The sequence below is a fragment of the Sitodiplosis mosellana genome, unplaced genomic scaffold (genome assembly GCF_009176505.1).
Source record: "Sitodiplosis mosellana isolate CC-2019 unplaced genomic scaffold, AAFC_SMos_1.0 Smas_scaffold_1, whole genome shotgun sequence".
NCBI classification, from domain to species: Eukaryota; Metazoa; Arthropoda; class Insecta; order Diptera; family Cecidomyiidae; genus Sitodiplosis; species Sitodiplosis mosellana.
Window position 1 is genome coordinate 7,421,214 of NW_022595244.1, and position 23,950 is coordinate 7,445,163.

General features: G+C 36.9%; 3 protein-coding genes across 9 annotated transcripts in view; 1 reads left to right on the forward strand and 2 right to left on the reverse strand.

Annotated features, from left to right (window-relative positions):
• LOC129573151 (A disintegrin and metalloproteinase with thrombospondin motifs 9-like) overlaps window positions 1–19,001 on the forward strand; it is a 57,255-nt gene extending 38,254 nt beyond the window's left edge. Inside the window, exons 3-28 of one of the 7 annotated variants that reach the window (XM_055453460.1) lie at window positions 624–839; window positions 1,340–1,500; window positions 1,613–1,753; window positions 4,476–4,809; window positions 8,027–8,500; window positions 8,943–9,030; window positions 9,104–9,253; window positions 9,423–9,578; window positions 11,362–11,542; window positions 12,113–12,288; window positions 12,574–12,895; window positions 13,081–13,378; window positions 13,453–13,625; window positions 13,696–14,057; window positions 14,205–14,412; window positions 14,493–14,663; window positions 14,992–15,138; window positions 15,638–15,882; window positions 16,008–16,212; window positions 16,294–16,437; window positions 16,509–16,730; window positions 16,799–16,963; window positions 17,042–17,168; window positions 17,238–17,375; window positions 17,455–17,807; window positions 17,880–19,001. In XM_055453460.1, the coding sequence (XP_055309435.1) occupies window positions 624–839; window positions 1,340–1,500; window positions 1,613–1,753; window positions 4,476–4,809; window positions 8,027–8,500; window positions 8,943–9,030; window positions 9,104–9,253; window positions 9,423–9,578; window positions 11,362–11,542; window positions 12,113–12,288; window positions 12,574–12,895; window positions 13,081–13,378; window positions 13,453–13,625; window positions 13,696–14,057; window positions 14,205–14,412; window positions 14,493–14,663; window positions 14,992–15,138; window positions 15,638–15,882; window positions 16,008–16,212; window positions 16,294–16,437; window positions 16,509–16,730; window positions 16,799–16,963; window positions 17,042–17,168; window positions 17,238–17,375; window positions 17,455–17,807; window positions 17,880–17,978 (5,456 nt within the window). In that variant the 3' untranslated portion in view covers window positions 17,979–19,001. Of the gene's footprint in view, window positions 1–623; window positions 840–1,339; window positions 1,501–1,612; window positions 1,754–4,475; window positions 4,810–8,026; window positions 8,501–8,942; window positions 9,031–9,103; window positions 9,254–9,422; window positions 9,579–11,361; window positions 11,543–12,112; window positions 12,289–12,573; window positions 12,896–13,080; window positions 13,379–13,452; window positions 13,626–13,695; window positions 14,058–14,204; window positions 14,413–14,492; window positions 14,664–14,991; window positions 15,139–15,637; window positions 15,883–16,007; window positions 16,213–16,293; window positions 16,438–16,508; window positions 16,731–16,798; window positions 16,964–17,041; window positions 17,169–17,237; window positions 17,376–17,454 lie in introns of all 7 variants that reach the window. The other 6 variants (XM_055453466.1, XM_055453447.1, XM_055453479.1 and 3 more) reach the window with 6 other exon arrangements.
• Window positions 19,002–19,307: 306 nt separating this feature from the next.
• LOC129573313 (protein FRG1 homolog) lies at window positions 19,308–20,475 on the reverse strand. Its single transcript, XM_055453709.1, has 4 exons — window positions 20,318–20,475; window positions 19,869–20,250; window positions 19,576–19,778; window positions 19,308–19,509 (listed from the first exon to the last, which is right to left on the reverse strand). Exons 1-4 carry the CDS (start codon window positions 20,374–20,376, stop codon window positions 19,362–19,364), a joined length of 792 nt encoding a protein of 263 aa, XP_055309684.1. The 5' UTR covers window positions 20,377–20,475; the 3' UTR covers window positions 19,308–19,361.
• A 2,089-nt stretch (window positions 20,476–22,564) lies between these two features.
• Window positions 22,565–23,942, reverse strand: LOC129573322 (3-hydroxyacyl-CoA dehydrogenase type-2-like). Its single transcript, XM_055453719.1, has 4 exons — window positions 23,729–23,942; window positions 23,328–23,657; window positions 22,961–23,198; window positions 22,565–22,891 (listed from the first exon to the last, which is right to left on the reverse strand). The coding sequence occupies exons 1-4, from the start codon at window positions 23,735–23,737 to the stop codon at window positions 22,692–22,694; spliced, it is 777 nt and encodes a 258-aa protein (XP_055309694.1). The 5' UTR covers window positions 23,738–23,942; the 3' UTR covers window positions 22,565–22,691.
• Window positions 23,943–23,950: the final 8 nt, after the last annotated feature.

Below are 23,950 nucleotides of genomic sequence, written 5' to 3' on the forward strand. Positions count from 1 at the left end.
CTCTCTCTCTCTCTCTCTCTCTCTCTCTCTCTCTCTCTCTCTCTCTCGGCATACGATTCAATCGCATTTATTTCTTCTTCTCCCGTATTTGATTTTCAAATTGAAATTTGCGTATATTTTAAGCCAAGATGCGAGGCGCTCGGAATTGCTTATTAAATCAAATAAATGGACAAAAATGTGTATGCGCCTAGATTTGACATGACAAACATTAGTATAGTATAATTCAGTGTTTTGTGGTTTCTGAAAATAAGACGAGAGACGCGAAGAGAGAAACAAAAATTAAACCAATCATTGTAACGAATGGAGATTATGCAAATGTTATGTGTGTCTTGATCATCGAACACACGCACTCTCCATTGCACAGACTCATATGGTCGTCGGTATCCATCAAAAATTAATGTAACTCCAACACGATATGACGCGCGAATTGACTATTTTTAATCGTCGAAATGCTGATGTGCTCAAAGTCATAAAATATTCATTATACTTCATTCGCAAATGTGTATTTTTGTACGAAGCCGACACAAAATAGCCGTCTTTAATTCAAGATCTTCAATGAACAAACTGAGAGTTGACTTCATAAATTTTTGTTTCTTTTTTGCTTTTTTCTTTTTTTTGCTTAGGTGGTAATTCAACCGAGTTTGAGGTGGGCTCATCGTCGACATCTTCATCAACGCATCATCATAATCATACAGCGAGCAAACAACTTCATGAAACGATTCCAGATGATGTCGATTTAACTGAAGTGGATCAACTCGTAAAACCATCTAAAGTCCATGTGCAACCTCTGCACGCCGATGATCTTCTCTACGAATCAACGAAATACGAACCAGGCGCAGGTCAGAAGCGAAAAAACAAGCTACACACATGCTTTGTGATAGAATAAAATTTCGAAAAATCCAAATGACTACAAAAATAATCTAAAGTGTTAAAAAATCGGCCGCATGCCAAAGCGGAAAAAACATATTTCACAAATTGTTGTTATGAGGCTAACAAAAAATAATGTGCTTTTCTTTGCCGCCAGAAAATAATCATAAAATGTTATTTTATACGCTCAAATTGCCAAAGAATAACAGTTAAAATTTTGAGATTTTTTTTTTTTCATTTAAAAAAATGTCTCTTTCGTTGACACATTTGTTGTTATGTTTCGCATAAAATAAATTTCATTTGTATCCCGTGTGACGTGATTTTTTGAACAAAAATCCGCGAAATTTTTACTTTTTTCAATTGTAGAAAAAAAAACGACATTTATTCGTAAAATTCGGAAACTGATTTTAATATACACAAAATGGATGTCATCAAATGTCATTAAATAATAATAAAACTAAATTCTTTGCAGATGTCGAAGGTAAAGTGCCGGAGCATCGTATAACTGGTCAATACCGTAACAAATCGAGCCGCATTTGGGATCCCCATCCACAATATCTCATCGATGCATTCGGTGTGCATTTGCATTTGATTTTGTATCAAGACAACGATTTTATTCCAAAACATCTGAAGGTAACTGGCTTTTGTTTTCTTTTGAAAACATAGACTGAAATGCTTAAACCACTACTAAACACCCAAACCAATCACTACAAAAAAAATGTTCTTATTTCTATTTCTCGCGCAGATTACACACGTTTGGAATAATTTTATGGAACGTAAAGTCGAAGATATTCGCGAGCACGAAGAATTACGCAATTGTTTTTATCGTGGACGCGTTCGAACGGATGATCGATCGGCGGTCGCTGTCTCGCTGTGCGATGGCATGGTAAGTGATAAACATTCATTTTGTGTTCGATTTCAATCATCCAACAACTTGTGGTGGTTTGTTAGAATAAGGAAAAAAACATGTGCTTGTTTTCAAATTGTCAATGGAAACGACGAAACTCTTTAATTATACTGAACTCTAAGTTCATGTTCACTTTCAAAAAGCCATTGCAAGGCTTTTCAAGCGATGTTTGTGTCTTGTATAGAGTTTTCGTTGGGTAACAATAAATAACGAGCGAAAAACATGATAAATTGAATAGAACGAAAACACACGACAAACGGCCCGCGTTGTTATTAATGGGCATGAATGCAAGTGCACTTCATTAGATTGCTGTCTAAAATTCGACAAATGATTCTTTTTGCGGTCAAAAAAAAGATACGAAATTCAAATCCCATTTCCAAATATTCTCATTTGGATAAATGTGTTTTTCATACGAAATTAAAATGATTGATGACCAAATTCAGTCATTGAAGTGACAAACGAGAATAAAAATGGTATTGGAAACTAATTGAATACATTGTATAGAAAATGAGTTCTGTGTGTGTAACCAATTAGAATGACGCGGAACTGTTTTTTTGACGTCAATTGAAAAGGGCCTAAGGCCTTTTAATGTTCCGAAAGCTTGTCTTAAGTATCGGTTTCATGTGTAGGTGATGTTCCGCTTTTCCAGTTTCACTCATACGATCGCGTCGCATCACGTCTCTCTCACTTGTTATGCAAATCGATGTTTGGGATTGTGTAAGCAGCATAATGTAAACAGTGATCGATATGCCATTCATTAGCGCTCGCGTGACGCTTGAAAATCGGCTTGTTTTCGTTATTGGTAGTCATTGATCTGTTATTGTTATGTGTCAAATGCAAATATCGCCTGTTGGAGAAAAAAACATTCAATAGCCAAACTGAACAGTGCACATACATAATGCCAAATGTAAACACTCAATAAAACATTAACGACACATTATGACTCGACTTCGAAAAAGTAGTACAACGACAGAGAAAAAAATCAGATTGAAACAAAAAGGCCTATTTACCCAGAGCGTGTTTGCGCTGATGTGGTCACATTTGTGGCCGTCGATTACGGCTGCGATACAATTTGTTCTTCGCACTAAATGAATCGGTTGCCATCGATTTTATGAATTGAAAACTTTTGCTGCCAGCGCTGCTGCTGCTGCCGCTGTTGTTGTTGTCAACTTGGAAATTATTTTGAATGAACCATCGAATGGCACAGGCACAAACAATCGCAAATGTGTGGTGACCCATTAAGCACCTATTGTCTGTAAAAATAATACGTTTTCTTTGTTTTACAATTGAAGTTTCGAGTTTTCATTCATCGCTTTGCCATTTAATTGAAAGACCTTTGCTGAATGACTTGAATTACGGCTTGTTCACTTATGTCGTTATTCAAATTCTTTGATTTAGATCAAATTCTTTCAGAAACTCCAATTCGTTAAAAAAAAAAACAAATCCTTTCGGAAATCTATTTCTTCGATTAATTCATTTTGAAAGTAGCAAATACTGTTTGATTTCGATCAAGACGTGCTTTGTTTTGACTCAATATCGGCACGTGTTGTCGAACAAGGTGCTGAAAACTATTTGCAAGTTGCGATGAAGTAATGAGCCATAAAAATTGGTCAGTGGGTGTATATGTATGTATCGCAAAAATAAAGCCGTCAATCGAGCTTGTTAGCGATGATGCCACGGATAAAGGTCAAAGTGTTTGGCAACGCCTAATGAAGATGTTGATTCGAATTTCGATGTTTGTTTCCCCTGATACAATAACCAAACTTGTATCAAATTACACATGAAATGTGGACAAACACGGTATTCAACAATTGCTTCGTGATTGAATTCCACGAAAAATTCTAAACGTTAAACGGTAACGATGAAAAATCAACGAATAAATGCAAAATAATGATTATGCAACTGCTTTTTGGAAGCAATCCGTAAATCGTGTTCGAATTGTGATGTTTTTGAACTTTTCTCTCCTTAAGCAAGATTCAAAGCAAAATGATGTACATTTAGTGAGTTCACAATTAAGCAACTACTTGCACTTTTTGCCAGCCTACCAATCATAAAACATGAAAAAAATCTCCTAAAAATAAACGATCGCTTCTGAAGACAGAACGTCTTTGTGACCCCATCTCCCTCACGTCGACATGCAAACAAACAGAACGACAGATTCAGTTGCAAATATAACGAAGTACAAACTCATGTGGCTGCGGTGATAGACAAATATTGACGCATTAAATAGCTACATAAATCAGGAAAAGAAATAAACAATTAAATGTGGAAGAAGTGTGTGTACTTTGATCATTTGAGATGACATAAATGCAAAATTGAATGAGAATGAAGGCAAAAAACGTGCTATCGATGTATTTGATACGGAAAAACAAGCCGAACATTTATGGTGTTAAATGATTTACAAAAACCGCATACAACAGCCGCATCACACACACACAAAAAAACCTATGCAAATATTTAAACATTTATAAATATGCATTCATAACACAAATACACCGCAAAAAAAAAACACGAGAAGCTAAGCTGTTAGATTTGAAAATGTAAATATTGACACAACGCTCAAGCATTCGAAACATTTTGCACACGAAAAACGAATTTCAAATCATGTGGAATACTAAAAAGGTTAATCATTCGCTCATTTTTATCGTCAATTCAATGTTTTGGTTTTTGACACGAAATTTCTGTGCTTCTATTTTTGCAGCGCGGTCATATTTACACTTCGTCCGGATCGTTTTTCATTCAACCAGTCGAGAAATACACGTTAGACAATCAGAATATTCTGCACAAAATAACACGAGAGAAACTACCGATCGATCAAGTGAGCATCGATACGTATCGCAACGGAAAGGTGTTGGTGGATGAAATCGGGCTGCATGAAGATGACGACGAAAAGATCGACGAAGACGATGAATTGAATCAGGAAATCGAAGATGAGCTCGATTCAAATGAGAGCATTTTGAGTGAAACAACAACCAACAATGGGACTGATAATTTGGACGCACCCATTGTTACTTGCACCTCGGAAGATGGAAAGAGTAAGTAGAGCTAGAGTATATTTTTGACTCTTTGACCTAAATGTAATCACATTATTTCCGCGTTGAACATTCAAAAAAAAATAAAACATTCAAACATCCGACCGTTAGTTCACAAATCGCCCAGATCGATTCGAAGAAAGCATTAAATCGGTTTTTTGCAGTCATCGAGACAAACTAGTCTAAATATAGGATGTTTTCAAAGCAAACCAGATGTGAGCAGTGGAGATAGAGAGCGTCCGTTTGAACTGTAGCCCAAATAAAAAAGCCGTATGGTTAGCAGCCGGCTTCAGTAAATCGATAATTATAATCACTAGAATGTTTTGATCGAAACGGGTTTTTTTAAAGTTTTGTTGCAATTCTTTTTCCTTGCAGCAACATTTCTCCGCTGTGTTGGTATTTGACATTTTGACTCACAGCACACGATGTTTTTGATGTTACAAAAAGAGAATTTCGATGGTTTTTGTGTGCATGCAGAAAGCGTGCATCTGCTTAACGTCAAACGGCATTTACTCGCCGGCTATTTTTAATTCTAAAGTCCATCAATCGATCATCGTACGGGATAAGTGCAATCAATGAATGCAATGCATGTAAAATCTATGGCCTTTGATTTAGAGCCGTTGCGATGTTGAAGCAATTTTAATGGACTGCAAAACTTACACGAGCCAATCTCGAAAAAAAATCGGTCTAAACATTCACTTTGATAAACACCAAAGGTTTAACTGACACAAAAGAACAACGTTGGTGAATTTGGTGCGAAAACTACAAATGAATTACATTTGTCAGTCTCACGCGCGCACGAAATCCAAACAAAGTGAACTTTTTGACTTTTTTCTGCTAATGAATAATGATCACAGCTGCTGTTGAACCGGCCGATGATTTCACTCTCGATCAAAAATCACGGGCTGACAAATGACACTCATCACAAAATTAACGAATTTCAATTGATACGAATCGACCGTCGAAAGAGGAACACACAAAACAAACCGATCGAATACGAATTCTACGAGAATGCGCGCTCAAAACACTAGACGAAGTGACAGAGAGAGAAAGAGAGAGAAAAAAAGCACAGACTTGATAAATAAACTTGATTTGAGTGGATCACCTTGCGAAATATTTCTGCTAATGTAACATTATTGTCACATTTTCTTTTAACACAGTTCTTTTTTTTCGTTGATGATGTTGTTTGTTGTTGCTGTGGCTTTTTTTCAGTATTGGGTTGTTGTTCTGTTTATGCCGGTTGATGAGATGATTTCAGGGTGTTGTATGGATTTATTCGAACGAAACAAAAACGCGAACCATTTTTATTCAGTAGAAATTCTGGTGCAATTTTAAATGCACTTCGAATGGAATCTAGCGCGAATTCAACAATGAAAATGTGTTTGTTTTGTTGTTGCCAACGCTTTTTTTTCTACAATGTTGTTCAATAATTGTGTGATTGGCACGACTCCAGCGATTCGACAAAAAGCCATTAGACTAAATGGCTGTGAAAACAAAAAGCGATTCAATGTGATCGATTGAGTTTGGACAATTCGCTTATTTTATCATCCAGCGTTACCGTTTGTCATAAAAGAGTTATCGCCTTTCTATCGTCGTGCAATTCAATCAGTTTAGAAAGTGTGAAGAGGCGAAAAATAAATGGAAAATGGGTAAATTGATTGCTTCACACGCATAAATGGAACATTGTAGCCACAATTCCCACTACAAAGTGACATATTGTTTGTATCGAGCGTGCGCGTTAACAAGCTGCATTGACAATTGCGCCAAAAAGTCTGCCACAACGAGGATGATCGTTAAAGTGTCAGAAAACGATTCACAAATAGCCAACCATTATCATTTCATGGTGTTTTTTTTATCTTACTTCTCTCCACGCTTTTTTTCGCGATGCGTCGTGTATCAAGACCAAGAGAGAAGAGTTAATACACGCACGAACGACGAAACGTAGAAGCGAAAAGCAATAATCACCATTAATAAAAGCTTCTCACCCAAGCGCTTCATATTTTATAGTTGCGCTTATGCAACCTCAAACAGATGAACAAACTATAGCTCCAACATTATATAAATCAATCGCAACGAAATTTACGACGATTTTTTTCGGTAATTTCTTTAGTCAACACCGTGTTCAAATATTCTTTTTTCCCTCTCTGCCTGCGATTTTTATTCGTCTGAATTCTCGCCGATTTTCTGGTTGCATTCGCTTGTAAATCTCACACGTCTCAAGTAAAGTAATTACAATAATGATGGAATTAATTATAGTCACGAGCGAAACATTTCGCCGTTAATCAAGGCACACAAGCTTGAAAAGAAGAATCACATATTCGACGCGATTTAAAGATCAACTAAATCATGGTGTCATAGTTGCGAACGTTTTCGCAGCACGAAACTGACTGCGAATAAAAGCAAGCTTTCAATGCGGAAAGGAAGTGAAAGAAAATTATATGTGATGTGTTTATATGGAAAGTGCCAAAAATAAAGAAAATCAACGAAACAAATTGTAGGTTTCATCGGAGTAACAACTCATGGGAAAAATATTCTTGAGTTCGTCAAATGAATTTATTCGTTTATTCGCACGATCGATATAAACACATCATTTTGCAGGAGTTCATACACACATTCTCTCTCTCTCTCTCTCTCTCTCTCTCTCTCTCTCTCTGGCAAACTGTTTTATAATCGAATGAAAAAAAAAACAGTGACGTTCGTATTTAACATCTAATTGCTCAATGCAAATTCACCATAAAAAGACTGGGAAATCGGTTGCTTGGTTGTAAATATAGTAATCAGGTGCAAAATGCGGCGCCATTCACTGGATCTAACACGATGTCAAGGCGATCAATGTGATCGATTGACGGGCAACAATTACAAAATATTATCCACAAATTACTATTATCATCGTCGAAAATGCATGATGATTTGCATGCCACAACAATTTACGACGATAGAGAGATAATGGCGCGATAATTTGTAAAACATGATATACTTCGGTCGGCACTAATTAAACCCGACGCAACTGTCATATTCGATCTGTACCAGCCGATTGTTATCATTATGCTGGAAGTTGTAATTATTTATAATTGGATAAATGGTTTAATTAGAATTGAATTGACGGATCGGCGGTCGAAGAAAATGTAACGGTTTTGAACTTGAAATTTACGATGCGATTTTATTCTATTTTTAATTCAATATTTTTAATTTTTATTATTCATCATTTTTAATCGTGTAGACTGTAGTGAGGACAATCAAACGAGTGCCACTGAAAGTTGGACTTCATCGACGGAGTCGGTTGATAGTTCGACAATGGCTTCGTTTATGGATTCAACGCAACAGATGGACGATTTGGAAGATTTCACTTTGGAGCCCACTGAAAGTACTGAAGGCACTGAAAGTGCAACAGATTTTGAGACAACAACTACGAAAACGACCACATCTCCACCACGGTTGTCTCGACGAAAGCGACACATCAACTTTCCAAGCAGTAACACAGGCGATAATAACGCATACACAATGGAAGTGATGGTGGCTGTCGATCGCAAAATGCACGAATACCATGGCAACAATATTCAAGAGTATGTGCTAACGTTAATGTCAATCGTATCGAATATTTATGCCGATGCTAGCATTGGAAATTCGATCAATGTGGCCGTCGTACACATCTTCTATCTCAGAGACGATTTGCATATGGAATCTAATCACAATGGTAAGTGTTTCGTATTTCAGATTAAATCCGATGACATAAATAGAATGAGACGTGTGAGAGACACACACAACCTTCGCATTCAGCATCGAAACGAACGAAAGAAGAATGGAGTTTTTTTTGTGTGTGACAATGACGATCCTTTTTAACTCACATCGTCAGCTTAGTCATACAACGAATTCAATTACACATCTTTTTTGTTCAAGTTGCTAGGCTCAATCTAGTTTTGAGTGGGTGTCCGTTCGTCTCTTTTTAGTTCGCCTTTTTTTTCGTCACAGCTTTGGGCTTGTCAAAACAAATGTGACATTTGAAACTCAAAGACGCGATCAAAATTAATGCACTTTGTAAATACTTTTGCATTTGGCACTGTAAATATCAATCTTGTGCAACGACGCGTTTTTCCATTTGGATTTAATGTTTGGTTATTTTTGTCTCTGGTGCTTAGGTGTATCCGCTTCACAGATGCTATCGAGATTCTGTAAGTTTGTGCAACATCATCAATTCCATCATGACACCGCTCTTCTGCTAACAAGGTAACGAATTTCTTGGCATTTTCATCAGAGAAGAAAAAAAAATTCCTAACACGATGTGCTCACCAATTTGCAGAGAACAAATTTGCCGAAATGCAAATCAAAAGAAATGTGATACTTTGGGACTGGCGGAATTGGGTACCATGTGCCGACCATCGTCGTGTGCAATCGTCCAAGACAATGGACTTTCAGCGGCATTCACCATTGCCCATGAATTGGGACATGTGTAAGTAGATTTATCGAAATTAGCCCATTTTTTGTTACATTTTCTGATTTTTCAAAAATCATTTAACCGTTTTTTTTGTTCTTCGACTGCTTTTGATTTTTGAAACTCATTTTTCGTTAAAAATTCATTACATTTTCTACCATTTTCTCCCATTTCCCTTCGAATTCAGTTTGAGCATGCCCCATGACGATGACATCAAATGTGCCCGATTTCGTAATGAAGACGGTAGCAGTTCGCAGCATATAATGGCTCGAATGTTAGACGACAACACACATCCCTGGTCGTGGTCGGCTTGTTCGCGTCATTATGTCACCGAGTATCTAGAGTAAGTGAAAAGTGAATTTTCAGCTCAAGTGTGATTAAAACGCCTCCAGTTTTTCAGATTTTTATTTCGTATTCCATTGCGATAAGATTGACTTGGAAATGCGATATAAATAAAATAATAATTTATCTGACTTTAATGCGATTTAACAAGATGTCAATCTTAATTGTGATTAAGCACCTTTGTCTGATATTATTCGCTCGTTGTAAATTTGCACGCACCGCGTATTGTGTGTACTAGCAATGACCACATGCAAACGCACAGTCAAAATTGGTTTTCTCTTTCTCTCGCAATAGACTTAAATGTTACTAAATCCACATCAGATACGAAGTAGTAAACCGGTTACAAGTAGCTTAAAACACTATGATCGACTCAATTTATTAAGACCAATTAAACTTGATCGGATTGAATAGTATAGGCCCGTGTGTGTGTATAAATGTCCAATACCTCTAGTATGATCAATCATAGGCATTTGTAAATTGTGACCAAAAGCTGATGCGTGATTTACAACCGTCTTTCCTGCATTGTACACACAAAATCTCCATCGTTCATTCAAGTAGAAATTGTTTATTGCGTGATTTTATGTTTTTTTCCCTTTGATATTCACCGCATCGTATTGCAAAATTTACGTATCAACTGGCGTTGGAATTCAACTAAGAATTCGATCGAAAGAGCATTTCAGTTGGTTTTAATTGCAACAAATGACTAAAGTGCCTTTCGGTCATGTAATGGAACATCAAATTCAATTGTTTCGCGTTAGAAAATTAATTGAATTCCCAATCAATGCAGGGAGCGAGAGACAATTTGATCATTTTGACCGTCACATCGTCAATGCTACTGTTTGGTGTTTGGGAATATTTTTTTTGCAATTCATGTCGCAAGCAAATAACTCTGAATTGCATTGAATCATAAAATATTTATGGCAAAAAAAAGAGTGAAATAAAATTCAATCAGTCATTGGTGCACATTGAGTGTTTCGCACTTGATTTATGTGTCACAATATAATCGAATAAATCCCGTGTGTGTTAACAAGTAGCACATCAATTAATCACCACATGACTTCTGTCACTCAATCGATCAATACGTTGCCATTCAATTGGCTTGCGAATAAGATGTTTAACGTCAACACCATGTACGGTGCCGCAGATGTTCCGTTTTCGGTTGCAAAACTCATATTTTTCTGCAGACTTTCTTGCACCACGATTGGGTTAAAATTACTAATAAATTCAATTAGTTTATTTATTTAGATCGGCAATGGTTCGTCTGTGCCATCGCATTAACGATAATTACACGAGTAATTGCTATCGTCGGCCGGTCACCTATTGTTTGTTTGGGTGCGAATGCGACACGCATTTTTTTCTGCCAATTCGTTTCGAAGAGACAGAGAGATTTTTTTGTTCGTATCGTTGAATGAATCAAGTGCGTAAACTGTCTTTGCGTATGAAACGCATGATTGTTGTTATATACGATGTGTAACCTTTACCTCGTTTATTTTATTTTTTTTTTGGTCTGTTATGATTTTCGCAACGAATGCAATTATTTTTACGGTCACTCAATGGAAAAATAACGTCAAAGCAATCGTTCATTTTTGTGCACTTGCAACGAATTTCGTCCAAAATGACGCTGACCTAACAGTTTCAGGCTGTAGGTAGTGGTGAACGAAGCATAAAGCGCGTGTCAGAAAACATGTTTCTTTTTGTTCTTGGTAATGCTTTAGCACAGAACGGTCTAGTTCTTATTTTAATTTGATTTAAAACATTTTTTTTCATCTCTCTTGTTATTGTAGGCACAATCGAGGTTTTTGTATGTTGAACAAACCACGGCACGATATGATCGAATCATCACCGCAGCTATTGGCCGGCGAACGGTTTCCAGCCGATCAACAATGCGAATTGGCATTTGGGCCAAATACTAAAGTTTGCCCGTTCTCAATCACTGTTAGTATTTTAGGTCGAAAAGTTGATCAGGTGAGTGGACTGACACATGCAAGCATTTTTTCTGTACCCATGCACACCTTGTTGTAGATAAATTTATTTTTGTTTTCCCCTTGTATTCCCTTCCCACTGTGTGCACACATATTTTGGCCAATTCGAAAATAATCATTTTTTTCCTCCTTTCTGGGCATGTTTTGTATGAATTTAACTTTTTGGGAGTTTCTAAAAACAAAATTTACCGTTTTATTTTTTATTTTCTGTCGTTGTAGTCATTTTGTAGAGACAATTTTTTTTTTTTGGTTTTTTTGTAAATATGTAGTTTATTAATTATTAACTGTTTTGCCTGACCGTTGTTGGTATTTTTTTTTTCTCCACAATTTGATACACGTACACTCTTTTACATACATACAATACATACACAAACATGAATATACACAATCACACAAAATTGAACGTATACTTGCACCGTAGTGTCATGCCACACACTTACAGATGGACACATTGCACGACTAATCGTTATGCATTCAATCGTATTTTGAGATTTTTATTCCCAAAAACTTTATCGAGGAAGAAACATGTTTGTTTTTGTTTTTTTACTTGTAGCCACCGTGCGTTTCGCTTTGGTGTGGCAGTGATAATGAAGGTTGCAAGACACAGCATCTTCCCTGGGCTGATGGAACCGAATGCGGTACCGGCCATTGGTGTCAACATGGAAAATGCGTTCCACGAAATCGCCAAGCTTTGACCAAAGTCGATGGCGGATGGGGACCTTGGAACTCGTAAGAATTATGAATGAATTATCTATAGATTTTAGATGAATTAAGATGTTATCGAGATATCTTAACATTTAGATTTTAAGATGATAAAAATTAAATTAATTCGATCTTGATTAGTAAACTGCAATTTTAGATCATGATGCATCATTTCTTAGTAATACAAAAAACACTATCAAGCATAAAAATTGAATTCTAGCGTACAATTAGAAGGATTTCACTTGACTTTTTATGGATAGCATTTTACATTGAATTTCTAACAATTTCCTGATAACTGTTCGTTATCTGTAGATTCGATCAATGCAGTCGAACTTGCGGCGGCGGTGTTCAATCGTCAACACGTGAATGCGATTCTCCTGCCCCGAGCAATGGCGGAAAATATTGTATTGGAACACGAATCAAGTATCGATCATGCAACATCCACGATTGCCCTGCAGACACACCAGACTTCCGTGAGCAGCAATGTGCTGAAATGAACAACAACAACTTCGGCATTCAGGGTCTTGACGCGAATGTTAGATGGGTACCAAAATATGGTCAATCACCACACGACGAATGCAAATTATACTGCCGTGTCGAGAAATCGAACAACTACTTCTTATTGAATGATAAGGTGAGTGTTTTTATATCGAAAACATGATCATTTTCTATTCAATTCTAAAAATAATCGATAAAATTTATGAATTGGAGAGAAAATTTTCCAAAATGAAAGGCTCGAAAGAGAAAAAATAGTCTAGAATGGTTGAAAACAACTCTTGATTCATTGATCTAAATCGCTTATGATCCCAAATCTTGCAGGTTAAAGATGGCACACCGTGTAGCCATGATAGTTTTCATAAATGCGTCAATGGAATCTGTCGTCCCGCTGGTTGTAACAATCAGTTGGATTCGGATTCGAAATTGGATAAATGTGGTGTATGCAATGGTAACAATGATACTTGTATCGATATCGTTGGCAATTTCCGACCCGAGCAAATTGAAAAAGCAAAGGAGTACAGCAAAACACGAGATTACTACCATGTAACAATCATCCCAAAAGGAGCTGCAAATATTGAAATCCTACAGCCTGGCTATTCGAACGATCTCAATTATATCGGTGAGTTGTAGATAAAAATACATTAAAAAAAAATTTGCAAATCATCGAGCGAATTTTCATTGCTTCTGGTATAGCTTTAATGGACGACCAAGGCGAGTATATTTTTAATGGACATAATGTTATCACGGAATATCCGCTAACTTTCCCCTATGGTGGAGTCACATTCGAATACACTGGAACCAATTCGACATTGGAAAAAGTCAATACAACATTCGCACGCCGTCTAAAACGTGATTTAACTATTGAGGTAATTACACGCAAATCGGAAACTGTATGACACATCAAGTACTAACGAAATTACTTTAATTGATTCGTAGATTTTATCACGAAGTGACAATTTCGTAACGAATGAATTGATTCGATATTCCTACACGATGGATTTGAATGAAACACGAAATACGCACGTTCATTTCTATCCGTATAATTACAATCAAAATCAAAATTCAAATTCGAGATCACAGCAACAACAACCATCGGCACGTCAGTATCCAACGCAAACTGTACAGTACAAATGGGAAATGTCACAGTGGAGTGAATGCAATATTCTATGCGATGGTGAACAATTCCGTACGGCCGCTTGCGTACAAATCGATACAGGACGCCATGTGTCACCGTCATCGTGCCGTGAACCAAAACCAGAAGACGAATACCAACCCTGTAATGTTGGATGCGTCGTTGAGTCAGTATTTTTTTTTCCATTACTCATTTTGAGCTTTTAATTTAATTTAGAGATTCAAATTGATGGAACAGACAAAGTTCTTGATAAAAATTCGGTCATAAAAATGTCATTTGTATTAATGTTGTCGCTAATTTGTGTTCTGGTTAGGTGGGAAATTCAACGAACAAAATGTTCAGCAGAATGTGGCGAAGGAGTTCAGCAACTGTCGTATTCGTGTATACAAACATTCCCGCAATCGAATCATCGCAAGGTCGTCGACGATTCACATTGTCCAACCAGTCAAAAGAGCAAACTCTATGAAAAGTGCATGGGCCCATGTGCGTCAGCTACTTGGACATACGAAGAATTTGGACCGGTTAGAGATCTTTTTTTTTGAATTGAGTGAATTTCTTCGAAATAATGACTAATGCCAAATGTTCTTGTTAATTTCTTTAGTGTTCAAAAATATGCAACGGTGGAATTCAAAGTCGAACTGCCTATTGTACTTCACATCATCGCGGCCACATCATTGATGACAAATACTGTGCAAATATACAGAGAGAAAGCTTAGAACGAGCTTGCAACACACACGAGTGTCCGAAATGGCAATTTGGCGATGAATCAGCGGTAAGCCTTTTTTCCATATTATCAATTTCAAAAGCAATCGCACTGACGTGGCAGCAACGTTTTTGTTTGACGTTTTATTTTCTGTTCACGCGAAACACTCCCGAGTGATGCCTAAAACTAATCGACAATTTATTTTTTTACTTTTTTTCCATTTCCACAATCCATTTTCACGATGCGCACATGATTCATGTAAACGTTTTAATTTATAAATTATATGGCACAATTTTGTATCTCGATTATGCCTAAATGTTCTCATGATGGTCATACGTATCCTGTGTGTATAAATTATGTAACACAATAAACGAAATATCCATGCTCAAAATGACAGTGTTCGGTAACGTGTGGCTCCGGATATAAGACTCGTTCAGCGATTTGTGTACAAAATAATAAAGTAGTCAATGTAAACGAGTGCGATGCTAAAACGAAGCCAAAAGATATATACAGTAGTTGCCAGTTGGAACCGTGTTGGAGAAAGGTATTCGATTCGTCATGTTCACAAAAAAAAATGCTTAAAATGTGCTCTCATTGCTGCTATCTGCTTTAACCGATTGTGGGGCTCAATTTTGTGTTGCTAAATTTGACTAACTTTGTGTTCATCTCTTTGATTTTAACCAATTTGGACGGTGGTGAAATGAAATTATAATGACCAAATTCAACTTATTCGGATAAAATTCTGTATATTTCGACCAAATTCCAATTCTGAACCAAAATTCTTTTGGATATTTATACGTAGTTGTAATTGTAATCCTCCGAAATTCAAAATCTTGATACACAATTTTATTGTGGCTTTAACATCAGTTTAAAACAAGCTTTCTGTAGATTTATTGGCATTGGTAATTTTAGTATTTAATTATTCAGTTTCTGTATATTTTGTATAAATGCTATCGCCAAGGCGATGTTTCAGCTAAATGCTTTATGTGATTCGATAATTATTGCAAAAAAGTAATTTTGACCGTGTGTTTTTCTTTGTACAGAATCCCACCCCAACTCCAGTATTATATTCGAGAGATAATTCCCCAAATATCATCACTAGTTATAGAAATAGGATCGATACTGGCGTTAAGCCATCTGTCACGTATCGAACGACGCCAACAAGGAAAGTTTACACCACAACGACAATCACAACTACAACACCAGCACCAACTACAAGATCAACAACGACGACGACGACGACGACTACAACAACGCCAAAAAATACATACCCTCAGCCAAGACAAAGGTAATAAAAACTAGGGCATCATTTGCTGGACGCACGATATTCATTCGTACGCATAAATAATTTTCAAGTCAAACTTTTTCGTTCAAGAGTAAATTTTTTAAATACTCAATTGATTTTTGCTACAGCTATCGATTCCTTTGGCGAACGAGTCGTTGGTCACCATGCTCGGCCACTTGTGACGGAGGCTACCGTATTCGGGCTGTTCGATGCGTTAGTGAATCTTCGAATCAAGTTGTTGATGATCGTTATTGTGTCGAAGAAAAACCGGTGAACATTACCAATTGTGCTCAGCAACGATGCCCGAAATGGCGAACCGGCGACTGGGGTCAGGTAATAAAACCAAAACAACGAATGTCACTTGTCTTTATTCCTGACTAAATCTAATTGAATTGTCAATTCTTCTCATTCCAGTGTAATGATAATTGTAAGCAATACCGTCAAGTCATCTGCCAGGACGATCGACATCACGCCAACATTACGAATTGTCCATTGAATACTCGACCACTAAGTACTCAAGAATGTTGCCAATTTAAATGGAGAAATCTTTGGACACCGGTGAGAAATTACACAATTTTCTAAGTCTTTCTTTTCGGAATGAAATTTGATTCACGATGATTTCTGTTCAGTGTTCCGCTGAATGTGGAAATGGAACGCGTAGTCGACAACGTGTTTGCATGCGATTATACCCACGAGTCCAAAATGCTAAGACTCAAGTACGTAAAAAGGGTCAACCAGTCGGAGAACGCTACTGCCAACACATGAAGCAACCTCCCTTCATACCAAAAATGAAAGTTTGCCGTAAACAAGCGTGTGCCGCACCGAAATGGGAGGTCACTCCATGGACAAGGGTATTGTTGAAAAAATTACATTCTAAAAATCCGAATTTCTGTCTAAAAGTCTTGATTGTTTGAAACAGTGTTCGGTCGGCTGTGGCAAGGGATACTCAACGCGTGAGGTCAAATGTATGCTCAGTGGCACTAAAGTGAATGAGCTGATGTGTGGAAATCAGGCAAAACCAATAGCCACGCAACACTGTGAAATTACAAGTGATTGCAAATGGAAGGCTGGACCATGGAAACCGGTAAATTGATGGGAAAATAAAAAATTTCATGAAAAGGAAATTCTTTGCTAAACATTATATCATTATTCTTCTGAACAGTGTTCATGTAGTGGCTACACCAAACGAAGGGTTCAGTGCTTTGATATGAGATTGCATCGTCAATCAAATAGTTGTCCGGATGCAAACAAACCCGACCAGAAAAAGAGATGCGATCAACCAGCAACTTGTATGTATTCACCAAAAAGAAGATATAATACGGGGAACACCTAAGGCTAATTTGATTTTACTCTTTTAGGTACATGCAAAGGATTGCAAAAGACACACCGAGTAAAAATGGATGGTGATTATCTTTTAACAGTTCGTGGACGAAAGGTGCAGATTTATTGTCATCGTATGAATTCTACAAATCCACAGGAGTACATTTCATTGAGAGGTAGGTCTTCAATTTTCCAATTCATTCGGAAGAAGTTTTTTCTAATATTAAAATTAAAATCCGTATTTTAATCGAACAGATGATCACGAGAACTATTCTCTATACTTCGATCGCCGATCCCGAAATAAAGATGAATGTTCGGTCAGTGAATCTCAGCAATGGATGGATCCATCGCTTGCATCTGGGTTAACATATTTCTCAAAAGTTCGAATCGATTTGCATTCGCTTCAAGTGATAATCGATGATTTCACATTTGCTCGAACGAGCGGCAGACGACAGCAGCCATTCGGTTCGGCTGGTGATTGTTTTTCAACCACACAACAGTGTCCACGGGGTGCCTTTTCGATTAATTTGGAAAATACAAAGTTTCGCATAAGGCCAAAGACACGATGGGAAACGCGTGGCATGAATGCCATTCAACATTTCTATGGAGTGAGTTTCATTTTGTTTTCTCCATTTTTTGTTCAAAAGAATCTAATTTATCTTCTTATTTCCTCCTTCCAGTTCGAACCTCCCTATCAGAAAGTAACATCGTCATGTGGTGGTTACTGTGGCAGCTGTTTCCCATCCCGAGACACCGGTCTACATTTGGAAGTCATTTAAAAGCAACATCGAATCCAGGGCACTTGAACATTTTGCATTAGAATCTAGTTAATTGGTGATTTTACTATAGAAAGAGACTCAATTTCTTTTTATGCTTTTTCGCCAAGGAACAGTCGTTGAAAAGAAAAATCACCGTGATTAAACCAAATACCATAAAAAACACACACACACACACACACACAGGATATTTTTTTCAAATATCCCATTAGATCGCATCAAATGCTCGCAGTTACTTCATTCAATTTCAACATTTAAATTTTCGTACAAATTCACATAACAAAACGGAAAAAAACGGTCGCATTTTAATCTTTTTTTTTAGTCATGTGACGCTGCTAGTAAAACTCGTAATTCAGAAAAATCGCAATCATTCATACAGTGTAGAACACGAAACACCGATGCCATATTATAGCTCATCTCTCCATTCATTCATCAATTTATTTGCCATAAACAATTACAACCAACCAATTGTATTTATTACATTTTGATGCACTTTTTTAAACTTGTCACATATTTTCATTCGCTTCTATGTTTACTACTCCATTATTTTTTTCGTGTAAGAAACGGATAATAGTCTTTTTTTTGTTTTAACGAAATTTACACGCAAAATAGTAGAAATCAGAAAGAGAAAAAAAAACGTCAATAGCGAATTATGTATTTTTGTATTGTAATTATTTTCAAATTTTTAGTTTTTATGTTTTTTTCTTCGTTTAATTTTTACTTTTAATTATTTGATAATTTATAAGCTTTTTCAACTAAAAATTTCGATGTATTGCAATGATGGCACAACCAATCTTCATACACTTTGATTGATTCCGATTGAATTGTATGCGGAAGTTTTACGAATTGGTGCCACACCGATAGCATTACACGCATTTTTAGTGTGTATTTATTGCCTGAGATATATTATCTTATCTAAATGTAACGCAACTTTTTATTTAGAATGAATTATTCAAATAGAATCAATGGAAAAAGATTGAAGAAAACGATATAAATAAATGTGAAATTATGTCAAAAGTAAGAAAATAATAATGTTTTTTGTCATAGATGTCCATAGATTATTTACCTTTGAATAGGTCTTTTTCGATGGAGATGAAGATCATTTTTTGAATCCAGAATGAAAGTCTTCCACCGCAACAGCCTAGTGGTCGTGGCGACTATGCAAAATATATTATTGGGTTAAAAATCGAATGGAAAAAAGTCGTTTGCAAGCAAGTTTGCAAAGAAGTTGGCATTTAATCGTGGCTATCTAACTCTTCAACAAACTAAAATATCGAAAAATAAACACCCACAGAATCTAAAAAATAACTAAACAAAAGGAAATAAAATCAATTCAATCTCGGCACATTTTCATCAATCCATTTATTCAATCAATCAGTTTTTTCTTCATTTACAATAGCGATCAGCTTTCATTTTACTACGACGATCCAAGAGTGTTTCATGTAAAGTGCCTTCATCTTTGGCTTTTTTCAATGAGCTGGAGTCTTCTTTGTTGATACGTAATTTTTTGTCTTGGAATTTTTGAAATTTTTTGCTAAAAGAACAGAATGTCCATAAGTTTTGAGTTCCAAAATCATTTATATTTGTATTCATCACTTACACATAATTCAATTCAACTTCGGTTAAGCTGCCTTGTTCTTCTACAGGTGCATCGTCGACTGCGTTGATTTCTCTCACCGCACACGTACGAATCGAACACACTTCAGCTTCTCCTACTGACTTCCTCAATGCCACAACTGCATCATCTTCCGGATCGATGGCAACGAAAAAAGTGTTTGCTGCTTGTAGTGCCATTTTTCCATCCTTCAAATCAAAAGATTTTTTTAATTTTTAATGTTCATGGCAAACAAGTTTCGTTCCAGGTATGTTTCGATGATTTTATACTATTTTTACCTGAAAAACTGGTTCGAATTGTTCCAGTCCGCCGACCGCTTCCGAGCGTCCAGTGATAATTCCGTCTTTTTCCACTCGCAAATATCTGCCATAGCCAGACTTTAGAGCAATGTGTCGTTCATTGATTGCCAATGCCGTGAAAATTTCTTCTGGTGTCGGACCATCGCCCTCGTCATGCGGTGCACCGAGTGTAAAAAGACCATTGTCCAAACTTTTTATATATGTTTGCTTGCCAAACTCAATGGCAACTGATCCAACGATATCCTCAAATTTGGTCGCTCTCCACCAACCACCGTGTTTCACCGCATCTTCATCCACGATGGCTCGTTTTTTCTCACCCTTTTCCTTTTTATCCTTGTGTTTATGTTTACGCTTCTTTGCTCTGATGAAACAAATGAACAAACCATTGCATTCAATTTGCAAGGAAAATTAAAAATATGGAAACTTACTTGGACGATTCTCCTTTCAAAACCAATTTACCAACTCGTACTTTGTCGTAATCAGACATAGTTTTTTTTAGTTTAATTAAAATCAAGACAATACACAAAATAAATGTTACTTCGCTTCGTTTACAGATTTGACAGGCAATTAAATTGACGATGCTCACACAGTGGCAGCTGTCGCCACTCGCATCGAGCAACACTAGCAAATGAAATGTTTAGACAATTTGAATTTGGTTTTTGCAAGAAAAATATCATTTATTTCCATTCAATTCACAAATTTCTCACAATTTCAACCTTAATTTTTCGATAGAGAAAAAAAAATTCACAGCTGTGTTACAACCTACTAGATCTTTTTTTTTTTACCAAGCATTGTATTGTGAGCTGAAGGTGACAATTCGTGGATTGGTGATTGGATTATAACCGAATGGGTTGGGTGCTTGATTGAGTTGTTGGAATGGAACGTTAGCCGGTTGTGGAACGAACGCAGTTTGGGTCTGAGGTGTTGGTGGTGCAATATAAACGATACGTTGGAATGTTCCATCTGGCAATTGGATGAAAAACGAACCGGTTTGTGGAGCTGCTGGTGCGTTGGTCGCTTGTTTACCTTCTTCGTTGCTCTTTTCAACATCGACGGCTTCAGCGTTTGGTTCAGAGGTGGTTTCGAGATTTTCCGATTTTGGGTCACTAGTTGTGGTGGCTTCGTCGGCTGTTTCATTTGTAGTTTCGTCGGACTCAGTATCTTCTTTGGTTTCATCGTTCGATCCTTCCTTTGCCACTTGTTTTGCTGCCACTTTCAATTCGCCCACTTTTTTGCCTTTTACAATTATGATCGTTGGTCCTCCTGGACGCGTTTTGTGTGCAGCAGATGGTTTAGTTTTTGGTTCGCTCGTTTCAACTTCTTGCAATTGTCTGTTTGTGGCTTGTGATTCAGTGGTTGGGGTTTCTTCCGTTGTTTCCGAGTCGTTGAAAGTTGTCGATTCAACAGTCGTGGTTGATTCGACATTTTCGCGTACGGCAACTGGCAAAACAAGCAATTGACCAAGTGGAACCCAACCACGTGGTGGATATGGCAGCGGTGCACTTTGATAGATTGATGGTTCAGTTACTCCTTGTTCTGGTTTTTGTTCATCGTTTTGATTGTCTTGATCTCCATTAGCTTCGTTTGGCGAACCGCCAAATTCGGCCTGAAGTGCAACACCTCCATCGGTTTGCTTAGCCGAGGCACGAGCTTGTTGAGCTTGACGATATCGCAATGGTTCGGCCAATGCACCGCACAAAAATACACCCAAAAATAAAACCACAATTGTTTGCATTGTTCCTTTGTTACTTGCTGACGGCTTGAAATGAAACTGATATCGATTCACTCAAACTTGGCCGCTTTTATAGCAAAATTGGTTTTCATTAATTGTACAACCGATTAATATTCCAGTAATGAATTTCCAAGTCATCTATCGCCGCTATAGAACGCTTATGTAAATCGTCGAGGTTATCGATCAACATTGGCCGAATTTCATTTAGAATCAGATTGTGATTTCACTACACATTCTGTGTCACATGAATCAATCCATATGAGTTTGATCTTTTGTGCTTCCGAATGTTACATTTTGGATGAATTCAAAAGGTAGCTGAACCAAAACCACCGTGGGCCACTACTTCGCAACGAATAAGGAAGTTCAAGTGCGACAAATGAATGCGACAATAATTGCAAATTATTTCAAATTAATTTATTACCAAGTCACGTCATCGGGTTTTCGGATGTACTTGATAGATTTGAAACAATGATCAAAACACATAAACAAATCAATGGAAAATTTTCGAAGGCACGATTCGACTTTCAACAACAATTTTGGGAAATTTGGAGAGAAAAAGAGACGAAAATAGGCATTTTTCGATTGTTCATAAAATATTGAAATCGAACGAGAACCAAAAATCACCCAAAACAAATCAAAAAGTAATAAAACATATTAAATAAAGAGAAATAATGAAATAATTTTTTGCATGCATATTTGAACGCCTGAATTTTTTTTCGAGAATGTCTTGGCTTCAAATGACTCGTTTCGCTGTTATTACAGGTAAGTTGTGTCTCTTTCTCGGTTAATTGGTTTCACTTCTTGCATACAAATGAAGTACGACAATCGTCACGGAAAAACGCCTTATGAGTGACAAGTATAAAATCACGATATGAAGTAATCGTCTCGAAATGCCATAAAATACTTTCAATTTCTGTGCAAAAATTTAATTGCATTTCAACGATGAATATTAATAGATGCAATTTATTCATTTTTTTCAAAATAATATTAACAAATAGTATTTGTCAAATACAAATGATTTTGTTGACTTTTAGTTTTTATTCAAATGTTGGACTAACTTAATTAACTAACTATGGATTCATGCTCAAACTGAGCCCCGCGGATATTTCAATAGTGGTTGCATTGATGTATGGATTCGTTACAATTGACTGTACAACATGGGCGAATTCATCTGGATGGCCCAATCTGTTCGGTGCCAGTATGCACTCCGATGTGATAGCTTCCTCCGTTTCAGTCGGTAATTGATCGATCAATTCTGTTCGAAACATACCTGCAAAAAGAAGTGGTGAGTCTAACCAATCGACTGATTCAGATGACAATGAAGCTAACGTATACTTACCAGGCGCAATTGATACCACTCGAATGCCACGCTCTCCGAGGTCGTGCGCAAGTGGTACGGTAAAACTGTGAATTGCTCCAGCAGCAGCGGCACTCGCTACTTGACCACTTACCGCATTGAATGCTTCGGTACCACATGTATTTATAACGACTCCGCGCAAATCATTTTCATCGGGCTCATTTCGAGCTATTAATCCAGCAGCTAATCGAGTTACATTCAATGTTCCTAAGACATTTGTCTGCCCATTTTTTTTCGAAGAGAAACATAATTTTCTTATTAAATCAACGATTCACAAAATATGGACTATATCGAAGATTCTATTGCGAATCAGACATTGATTTTCAATAGAAGAAGAGAATATTCATACCATCAAAACGCGTTGGAAATCTTCCAATGTCCTCGGCTTGCCGGTTTTAAAATTGTATGTGACATATGCGTTACAGAGTCCAGCACAATTTACGAGAACATTTAGTTTGCCATGCTTTTTGGATATTTCATCGACGAGATTTTGAATTTGTTCCTCTGAAGTTACATCGGCTGGCACGTAAAAAGCATTCTCTCCCAAATTTTTAGCAACTTCAGCACCGTTTGATGTAGGTAAATCACAAATCACCACTTGTGAACCTTTCTTCACAAATCGTTCGGCTGTAGCTCGTCCAAGTCCAGCTGCTCCTCCAGTTACTAGAGTTACCAAATTCTACATTCAAAACGTGTCAATTGAGTTATTGCAAATCAATGAATTTAAATTGATTTTAAATAAGTAAATACCTTGAACATTTTATTGATCTTATTGAAGAGCTCGTATTTCCCTAAGTATTTCTATGTTTTTCCACAAAAAATGTGCGGCAAGTGAATTTGAATGAGATTTTTGGTTAGAGTCAACATTTGACACCACGTTGTTTATAGAACATCAAACGTCAGTGTCATTCTTTGTTCAAAGTGTCTAGATGAACGTATTACCGTTGTGGACAATTCAAATGTACTGCTCAG